At 40.4% G+C, this 9,873-nt stretch overlaps 2 protein-coding genes across 2 annotated transcripts; one reads left to right on the top strand and one right to left on the bottom strand.

Annotated features, from left to right (window-relative positions):
- The first annotated feature begins 557 nt into the window (after positions 1–557).
- Positions 558–4,653, top strand: LOC131323268 (oligopeptide transporter 1-like). Its single transcript, XM_058354974.1, has 7 exons — positions 558–712; positions 1,207–1,652; positions 1,779–1,876; positions 2,052–2,624; positions 2,754–3,021; positions 3,183–3,365; positions 3,748–4,653. Exons 1-7 carry the CDS (start codon positions 655–657, stop codon positions 4,366–4,368), a joined length of 2,247 nt encoding a protein of 748 aa, XP_058210957.1. The 5' UTR covers positions 558–654; the 3' UTR covers positions 4,369–4,653.
- A 1,178-nt stretch (positions 4,654–5,831) lies between these two features.
- On the bottom strand, positions 5,832–9,382 carry LOC131322593 (ER membrane protein complex subunit 8/9 homolog). Its single transcript, XM_058353960.1, has 5 exons — positions 9,038–9,382; positions 7,585–7,731; positions 7,240–7,299; positions 6,177–6,343; positions 5,832–6,078 (listed from the first exon to the last, which is right to left on the bottom strand). Exons 1-5 carry the CDS (start codon positions 9,245–9,247, stop codon positions 6,048–6,050), a joined length of 615 nt encoding a protein of 204 aa, XP_058209943.1. The 5' UTR covers positions 9,248–9,382; the 3' UTR covers positions 5,832–6,047.
- Between the last annotated feature and the right edge of the window lie 491 nt (positions 9,383–9,873).

Raw genomic sequence — 9,873 nt, 5'->3', positions numbered from 1 at the left:
CAACTCCCGGTCTTCTTCTAGTCCATTTAGCAGGAATTTAGGCCATTCTCTGATTCCTACAGCACTGCTAAAAATCCTATTGGTACCGACGGTACCATAGGGAAAATGCACTGACGGCCACCGGACGGCCGATCAGAGCCGTCCAAAAATTTTAAAAAATAAAACCGAGTGGGCTCACGTGAGAATAAATGGCATCCGAGGTGTGTAGGGTACTTGATTCGAGCACCCCTTTTTCGTGTATATACACGTATATACATATATACACGAAAAAGGGGTGCTCGGATCAAGTACCCTACACACCTCGGATGCCATTCATTCTCGCAACGGCCCACTCGGTTTTATTTTTTAAAATTTTTGGACGGCTCGGATCAGCCGTCCAGTGGCCGGAGACGGCCGTCCGGTGGCCGTCGGTGCATTTTCCCTACGGTACCGTCGGTACCAATAGCAGCACTCGCTAAATTTAGCCATGATTCTAACTTCAGAAACTACTGGTGCTGCTGGAAACATGAATAGGATCCACAAGTGAGGCACTAAAAAGGTGCACCCCCTGTGATAAAGGCTTGTTATAAATAGTGGTGGCAGCCTCCATTGTTCACTTGAGGGCCTTTGTCATATACTTTCTTTCTTGTTCCACGGAGGGAGAGCTAGGGAGAGATGGCAGATCACATCCCTCCCTCTGAACAGAAGCTTCATTCCGATGTCGCCGTGACCGGTAAAACCCATATCTCTCTCACTCCTAGCTACCATGTCTCCTTGCACGTAATGATTTCATTGAAAACGTGAAGAGCAGTAATGTAGTGATATTCTAGCCGACTGTCGTCTTGAAATTAACGACCATGCCAAGCAACGGTTAGGTTGTGATACGAGGCCACTCTACCAGTTAATTGTGCTGCATACCCAGAAAAAAATTCATGAAAAGATGTTCAAAATGCAATATCATCCAGATGTAACATAGGCCCAATTGACTAAAACTTGCATGCATGCTAAATTACAAGAAAACTACACACAATTGAAATCTAAATTTCGCACAACAGATTCAAATTGAAAATAGTAGCATTTTGAACGTAGCATTACTGATTGTTGTGTTTCAAAATGAATGTCAGTACTACCTACTCAATATTCTGCACGCTTGTTTACCAAATTTCCAGTCTTTACGGTTTTCCATGCAAACACGGAACGTTGTGAACACAATGTAAGATCTTGCAGGAGATGAGGAGGTAAACGATAATCCGATTGAGGAAGTGAGGCTCACAGTACCGATCACAGACGACCCAAACCAGCCGGCCCTAACATTCCGAACATGGGTTCTCGGGCTATCCTCGTGCATCAGTCTTGCTTTCGTGAACCAGTTCTTTGGCTACCGAGAGAACCAGCTCTCAGTAACATCGGTTTCAGCACAGATAATTACCCTGCCATTGGGAAAGCTGATGGCGGCCACGCTTCCAACAAGGCGATTTAGCGTCCCCTTGACAAAATGGTCATTTACTTTAAATCCAGGACCCTTCAATCTCAAAGAGCATGTCCTGATCACCATTTTTGCCAGCTGCGGTTCCGGTGGTGTTTATGCTGTGGGCATTATTACCATTGTCAGGGCCTTCTACCACAGGCAGCTCAATCCCGTGGCAGCATTCTTGCTCGCCCAAACTACTCAGGTACCACGGGATTTTCTATCTCGTCTTGAATACTATTTTGTATCCAAATCATTCCCATGGAAGATCCGGAATCCATTTATTTTTCTTTCCATAATAGAAGTTGACATCGTTTACCATGAAATGCAGATGTTGGGGTATGGCTGGGCTGGGCTGTTCAGAAAATACCTAGTGGATTCCCCCTATATGTGGTGGCCTGCAAACCTGGTCCAAGTTTCTCTATTCAGGTAAAGCATCAAAAATAGAAAGGACATGGAAACAAATAAGTGTTGTCAAACGCTTCATTGTCGGTTTCCAACAACACCAAAACAGAAACAGAAACAGAAAACGAAACAATTCTTCACCAAATTGACCACAACTCTCGCTCTTTCCATTAATAAAATCGGTCTGAACGCATTGCAGGGCATTACACGAGAAAGAGAGAAGAGGAAAGGGAGGACTTACCAGGCTGCAATTTTTCCTGATGGTGTTTGTCTGTAGCTTTTCCTACTATCTAATCCCAGGCTACTTGTTCCAGTCCATAACCTCTCTCTCCTTCGTTTGCTGGATTTGGAAGGACTCCGTCACCGCCCAACAGCTGGGATCCGGCCTCCACGGCTTGGGGATAGGCTCATTCGGCTTCGACTGGTCCACCGTTGTCGGCTTCTTAGGCAGTCCTTTAGCCTACCCAGCCTTTTCCATAGTGAACACCCTCATAGGATTCTGCTTGTTTACTTATGTAGTGGTTCCAATTGCATATTGGTCCAACGCATTTGAATCCCAGAGATTTCCATTGTTCTCCTCCAAGACTTTCGACTACACTGGTCATAGTTACAACATAACAAGAGTTTTGAAAGAGCAGGCCTTTGATCTTGATATACCTAGTTATGATGGGTATAGCAAAATCTACCTCAGTGTCTTTTTCGCCTTCGCCTATGGGTTGAGCTTTGCAACTCTTGCATCTTCGATTTCGCACGTGGCCCTTTTCAATGGAAAGTAAGTTTCTTCCAGTTTTTGGCAATGTTAGTTTCATCAAAACAGGCTGACATAGACGGCTTTCGAGTAGCTAGTAACACTTAACAACTACCTCATATAATTCTCACAAAGAAAAAAATCATGTTTCAGATCCATTTACCAGATGTGGAGAGGCACAACGCAAGCAATGGAAAGGCAGATCGGTGATGTCCACACAAGAATTATGAAGAAGAACTATGCATCAGTTCCCAACTGGTGGTTTCACATTATCTTGGTCGTGATGCTAGCTCTTTCCCTCCTTACGTGCGAAGGTTTCGGCAAACAGCTCCAACTGCCATGGTGGGGAGTTTTACTGGCTTGTGCCATGGCTTTAGGCTTCACATTGCCAATTGCAGTCATAACAGCCACAACAAACACGGTACCACAATCCTGCCCATTTACATAAAGTCCCAACTATTGTCCTTCAAGAAAGAGCACACGTATGCACCCACAAAAATTTATTTTCAACTGTAATACCAAGAAATTAGAATGGATAGATCACCCATTTGCTGAATTGAATGTTTTCTCGTTAATGAGCAGCAACCGGGGCTAAACGTGATCACGGAGTTGGTTATCGGGTATCTGTACCCGGGGAAGCCTCTTGCAAATGTTGCTTTCAAGACCTATGGCTATATTAGCATGGTACAAGCAATCTATTTCGTCTCGGACTTCAAATTAGGACACTACATGAAGATCCCTCCCAGATCCATGTTTACAGCACAGGTATCAATTGTTTTGGACTTTCAGTTTTCTCCATTTGTGTTTTCTGTTTTAAGTTTTATTTTTGTGATATTTTTTGGACGGAAGTACAACACAATTTTTGGACAATTCAATAAGAAACTTAAATACTCGTGGTCTCCGGATCATTTCGTTTTTGTGCGATAAACAGTTCTGAATGATACTATCCTTTTGGTTTTTTCTACAAGGCGTCTTGGTTTTTGAAAATATTCCAAAAAGAGTTTTACGGTAGCAGTTCGCACATTTTCTGTAGAAATGCGAATTGATAACAGAAAAGAAAGAGACAATAGGAAGTCGCGAGAGAATCACCGCAAAATTTGACAACTTCTGGGTGTTTTTTTTCCCCCCATATGTTCATGATCACCAGTTAGTTGGGACGGTGGTTGCTTCTTCTGTCTACTTCAGCACAGCGTGGTGGCTCCTTACGTCTATCGGAAACATCTGCGACCCATCTCTGCTTCCAGATGGGAGTCCGTGGACTTGCCCTGGGGACGAAGTGTTCTACAATGCTTCCATAATATGGGGAGTTGTAGGTCCCCTCCGGATGTTCACAAAATATGGCAACTACGGTTCGATGAACTGGTTCTTCCTCATCGGATTCCTCGCTCCGTTTCCAGTATGGCTGCTATCACAACAGTTCCCAGAAAAGAAGTGGATCAGGCTAATCCACTTTCCAATTCTATTAGGGGCAACAACGGCGATGCCACCGGCAAGAGCTGTGAGCTACATCACTTGGGGAGCTGTGGGTATTTTCTTTAATGTTTATATCTACAGGAAGCACAAGCAGTGGTGGGGCAGGCACGCCTACATCTTATCAGCTGCTATGGACGCTGGGCTCGCATTCATGGGAGTAGTCATCTTCTTCGCACTCCAATCCAAGGATATTATCGGTCCTGACTGGTGGGGTCTCGACATGGACGACCACTGCCCTCTCGCTAAGTGTCCTACAGCACCAGGGATACAAGTTAAAGGGTGCCCTGTTTTCTAAGAATCAATGTAATAATTCATTCCCAAAGCTTGATGATGCTTGACAATAATGGCAGACTGGAGAAGATGATGATGATGATGATGATGATGATGAGAGAAGTGTAATTAGTCCAGAACTGTGAATGTATATATATTGCATCTAGTCGTTTGATTGTTTTTCAGTTAAAATTCAGATCCAACTCCATACCCATAGTTCTTGAGTTTTTTTGTTAAACATAATAATGTCAGAGGTTTGTAATGGTAATTTGTGAGAGTTATATTCCATCAACAAAAATTATCCACATCACTCAGCATATGTTATTGGAGTATTTTGAAATGATTCAGCTGCATACCTGATGTGGTAGCATTGTAGCAAGAGAATCTGCTGCCAGTGCCAGCAAGAGCTACAAACCTTGGTAGCAGGATCATTCTAATGGATTCGCTTTCAAGACGGGAGCGCCGAGATATCTGGGAGCTTGCTCTCCTCGAGACGAGAACTCGCTCCTAACTAAGATGGGAGCTTATCAACCGTTAAGGCAGTTATTCTCTTACTTTTAAGGGAGTAATGCCATTGTGAAAATAAGAATATGAAAATCAATCAATCAAGAAGTTTTGCAAATTGGAAATATCTGACTTCAATTAATTATCCTTTAAGATTAAGAAAAATCTCAATGAATATCACTTGTCCTGCAATGGTTAAGTATTTAAAAATATTTTTTATATGTATTCATATATAATCTATATAAGCTCCTTAGCCACTCCCAACCTTAGGAGTTTCTAGGTGATTCCACTTCCGCTCCCGCTTCGTGCTACTAAGCTACAAACATCTTCGAATCAATGGAACCTTTCAATTTTGAAAATGGCGATGGAGGTTTCATTTTCCTCCAGTGAGGCCAGAAAGACGCAGCAAGAAGAACGGCTAAAAAAGTCAAAACGAACCCGCGCACGACCACAAAATAAAGCTGGTAACGGGAAGTACCGGACAACTTTTCCTGGACATGGCCAAACAGCCATTGAACAACTACTACAACCAGAAAGGGAGATATCAACGTGCCCTCCCTATCTTCACCTGCAACTCGAATTGGTTGCAGCCTTGCAGGTTAGGGAAGTTAAGAAAGAACGTAAAACTCGCATGGATCCGACTCTCTGGTAGTCGCCAACTACAGCTTGCACTTACAACCAAATAAACAACCATCTCTGGCTACTATTATCCATGTACAATCAAACCTTTAAAAAAGTTGGCCTTAAATTGGGTCGGTATCAATTTTTCAGCTATTTTCTGCTACGAAAGCCAATAGATGACCACACCCACAGCAGAGTGAGATAGGTAGCAGCTGCACATTCTTGCCCTCACGGTCACTGAGAGGCTGATTAGCGGTTACGAAACCGTGCCACAATGCAGGTGAGCATAAAACTTGTCACTGTGAGCATCCAGTACTTATCCAGCGGATGCGGATCTTTCATTCCACAACGAAGACCGAAAACTTCAACTAAAGCATTCATAAATCAAAAGACAAAAGTTTATAAATAAACAATCTTCAGCTGTCAAATATTCGGTTCGTACATCCACAAAATTCCCCAAGAACCATGAACTCTCTCAGCTGTCAAATTTATGGGCCAAGGTCGGCCAAAATTGAAGCACAAGAAACTACTGAGAATAATCAGTGATGAAAAACTGCACGTTGTGCCAGATGCTCATGATTACTTGAAGAGTTCTGGATTCAGCCAGTCCCTGCAATAGAAACGAAATGCAACCTTAATCATGCCAAAGTAAATTGAATGGATTGCTGCCAAGCACAATGGTGTATGGAAATCGACTCATGCTCTTACTTGCTAATGTCATCGAGGTGGTCATCAAAATCAACGATATCCTGCCATTTCTGAGATGAAATATAGTCCAAAAGAACTATATTTGCTGACGGTTCCTTGATGGCCAATCGGCTGCTTCCATCTGATCCGACTTGCTTCCAACTCTTGGATGAATCTCTTGTATAAAGCTAATTGATGAAGAGGTAATCAAAATAACAAATCTTCTTTGGAAATAATTGCAGTAAAATTGACAACAAACATCCATGACTGCAAAGATACATCAGCTTTCCAATGTAAACAAGTCAATCGGGGATGCCAGCCCAGATGGTCTGCCAAGAAAAAAAAATCTGCAGCAAGGACAACTGAGACTACAATGCCAAATGACAAAATAATTGAATTGTCGGCAAACTTATGCGAAACATCATAATGGATTTTCAGAAACAACCCAAGATAGATGAGCAAGGATAAGTTGAGAATTGAGATGACATAAAAGACAATAAATTAACACTGCTGCGTCTGCATGGAAAAGGGGGTTGAAATACATGACTGTATAATGCCCCAGGTTTAAGAAATCCAGCAATCTAATCCACAACAAATAATGGGTAAGTGTAGCAAATTCTGTTAATAAAAGTGTTTTTCACGAGCTCTAGAGGGAAATGGACCAAATGGTGGGGAGCAAATCCAAATCACATCCAATTTTCTATGAAAACCATGGAAGATTCATATAGCTATATGCAATCACCTATTAACTTGCAACTTGAAGTTTCCACAGGGACTTCTGCAAAAACTAATAGCAAGAGGAAACACCCCTCATGGTATACACTACACAGTGCCCAATACCAGTTTATATTTCTACCAGTCCAAGATTATCCATGTCTTTAATGGAAGGGGTATTTTAGTTTTCACACATAACTTCTAGGAAGTAACCATCAATCAACAAGTTGAACAATGAACAAAGAGTGGATGAAAATGGATGAGCTAATTAAATGTAATGGCATCTACAAGTCCAGCCAAACCACAACTAAACCCTTCAACCGGCCAACATCCCCTATGAAAACATGAACTGAGATTCAAGTAAAGTCACCTGCACCACAGGGCTCCTGTCCTTCCCCTTTGATAAAGCCTCAAGTTTCTTGTTATCTAACTGAAATTTCACATAATAAAGGTACAAATAATATAATCAATAAACAAGTACTAATAACTGAAGGGCGGACCTAGTGCACACAGGTAAAGCTAACCCATTGTTGCCTGCAGGTCACGGTTCAATTCTTGAAAACAGACTCTCTGCTTGTAGGAGTAAGACTGAGTACATCAACCCTACCCCAGAGCCCGGAGATGTGTGAACTTTCGTGCACTAGGTACGCCCCTCTTTAAACAATTACAGAGAATTATGCATAAATTGACAATTATCTTGCAATTGGAAACCTACCAAAAGCAAAGCTGCTTGAGGGAAGTAACGATGTATATGATCCCCGATGTTCCTAGCAACATTACCTAGCTCGATGTCGTCGAACCTCTCGTTTGCGTGGAAATAACCAACTATATCCAAACCTTGAGCTCTATAAAACTCCTCGATCTGCTCCAATCATCCAAAACAAATCCATTGAAAAAGAAAAACACTACTCCCTCTATCCCAAATTGTTTCCCTCATGACCAGTCATACAATTTTACGAATAAAAAAAAACCAAGTATTCTCGTACATAATTCTTTAAGATTTCTTTAATTGTACGATTAAAAAAAAACTTAGCATTCTCGTACGTAATTCTTTATGATTTCTTTACCCCATATAAAATAACTCATAAAATTAAAAAAATAATGCATGGAATAACTCTATTTTTTTTATCAGAAAATTCTACAATTTATCATTCTTTTGCACCTTTAAAATTTCTTTACACCATATTGAAAAATAAAGACCTCATAAAGAATTTTAATTTACTATAATTTTTTTTAAATAATGCACGGAATAATCAGGAAATTGCAAGAATTTTCATAGGAGTATATCACGAAGCATTTTAACTGGTGCAAGAAAATCCAAAAATAAATAAATAATGCAAGGAATAACTTTATTTTCCGATCAGGAAATTGAGTGATTTTTCATAGGGGTGGGCATGCCCGACATGAAAAACAAAATAAATTCATATAATTGAGCTAAAAATAAACATTTTTATGGGTAATTCTATACATTAGACATTAGTTTGATAAACTGTCAACTAAAAAAAATAAAAATTTAGTGAAAAGTTGGACTTTTTGACAGGACAACACAACCCAAAAATGACACAAAAGATTTGATGAGTCTTTTGATGAGTTGAAAAATGTTGTGGGATTTCATAAATAAGATTTTGATACATAACACGAAAATGACACGAAATTAACCGAAATTAACTGTTGCCCACCCCTAATTTTTCATAGGAGCACGAAGTATTATAATTTGGTGCAAGTAAAACAAAACATAATACACGGAATAACTTTATTTTCCGATCAGGAAATTGCATGATTTTTCATAGGATCACGTCACGAAGTATCTAACGTAGTGCAAATAAGTCAAAAATAAAAACACGGAATAACTTTATTTTCCGGTCCGGAAACTGCACGATTCTTCATAGGAGCAAGTCACGAAGCATTTAACGTAGAACAAATAAATAAAAAATAAATACACGGAATAACTTTATTCTCCGATCAGGAAACTGCACAATTCTTCATAGGAGCACGTCACGAAGCATCTTAATTTGGTGCAAATAAATTCAAAAAATTAATGCACGGAATAGATCTATTTTTCGATCAGAAAACTGCACGGTTTTTTGTGGGGGCAAGCACTTTGGGACGGAGGGAGTAAGATCCAAAAGTGTTGTGAGAGAGAGATAGAGAGAAGAGAAGATTGAGACCTGAATTAGGGCGATCTCGAGGGGAGGGAGGAGGCCGATCTGGGAGTGGAAGAGGGGGACGGACTCGGTGATTTCTACGACGTCGTTGTTGTTGGCAGAGAGGCGGCCGAGGAGGAGGCCGTTGACGGCGGAGGTCTTGTGGTTTAGGGCGTGGAGGACGAGCTTGATGTAGGCGTTTTGCCCGATCTCGTAGCGCACGTCGCCGCCCATTGTTGTTCAGCGACTGAGGGTGGAGTTCAAAGTTAATTACCCTTGCGAGAGAGAGAGAGAGACTGCGTTTGTGTTCGGTGGGACTGTGTTCCGACTGGCGACTCCGTTCTTGTGAACTTAACTTAAATTTAACTTACGGAGTAGTTTTTTTTTAATTTTGTTCTTCTTATTTAAATTTTTTTTACATTTATTAATTTTATATCAAACTTTTGTATGTTATTAATTCAATTTTTTTTGCATTAATTAATTTTATATCAAACTTTTGTATGTTATTAATTCGTCTCGATGAGAGAAATCGAAAAATTAAAAAAAAAATTACTTTTATTTTTTTTTGCTATAAACTCTCTTCGAGAAGAATCAATAACCCACAGAAGTTTGATACAAAACTAATAAATGCGAAAAAAATTTAAATATGAGCAAAACTCACAGATTTAAGTTAAGTTTATAAGAGCATCCACAATGTGTGTGCTAACTAGTGTTTTTTTTTTTGTGTGTTAAAACTTAGCAAACAAAAATGTATTTTTTTTGCCACAATACTTGTGTTAGTTTATGTGCTAGAGTGTCTTAAATCGCGTGCTCGCATGTGTGCCAAGTTTGGAAACCATACCAGCAAACAATAAGTGAGT

The sequence above is a fragment of the Rhododendron vialii genome, chromosome 4a (genome assembly GCF_030253575.1).
Source record: "Rhododendron vialii isolate Sample 1 chromosome 4a, ASM3025357v1".
NCBI lineage: Eukaryota > Viridiplantae > Streptophyta > Magnoliopsida > Ericales > Ericaceae > Rhododendron > Rhododendron vialii.
This window is presented reverse-complemented; position numbering and strand designations above follow the sequence as displayed.

Coding starts and splice junctions, on each gene's coding strand:
- LOC131322593 (XM_058353960.1), bottom strand. CDS start 9,247: ATGGGCGGCGACGTGCGCTACGAGATCGGGCAAAACGCCTACATCAAG. Junction 7,300..7,584: donor CTCAAGCAGCTTTGCTTTTG/GTAGGTTTCCAA, acceptor GTGAAATTTCAG/TTAGATAACAAGAAACTTGA. Junction 6,344..7,239: donor ACAGGAGCCCTGTGGTGCAG/GTGACTTTACTT, acceptor TTCATCAATTAG/CTTTATACAAGAGATTCATC.
- LOC131323268 (XM_058354974.1), top strand. CDS start 655: ATGGCAGATCACATCCCTCCCTCTGAACAGAAGCTTCATTCCGATGTC. Junction 713..1,206: donor TTCCGATGTCGCCGTGACCG/GTAAAACCCATA, acceptor AAGATCTTGCAG/GAGATGAGGAGGTAAACGAT. Junction 2,625..2,753: donor GTGGCCCTTTTCAATGGAAA/GTAAGTTTCTTC, acceptor ATCATGTTTCAG/ATCCATTTACCAGATGTGGA.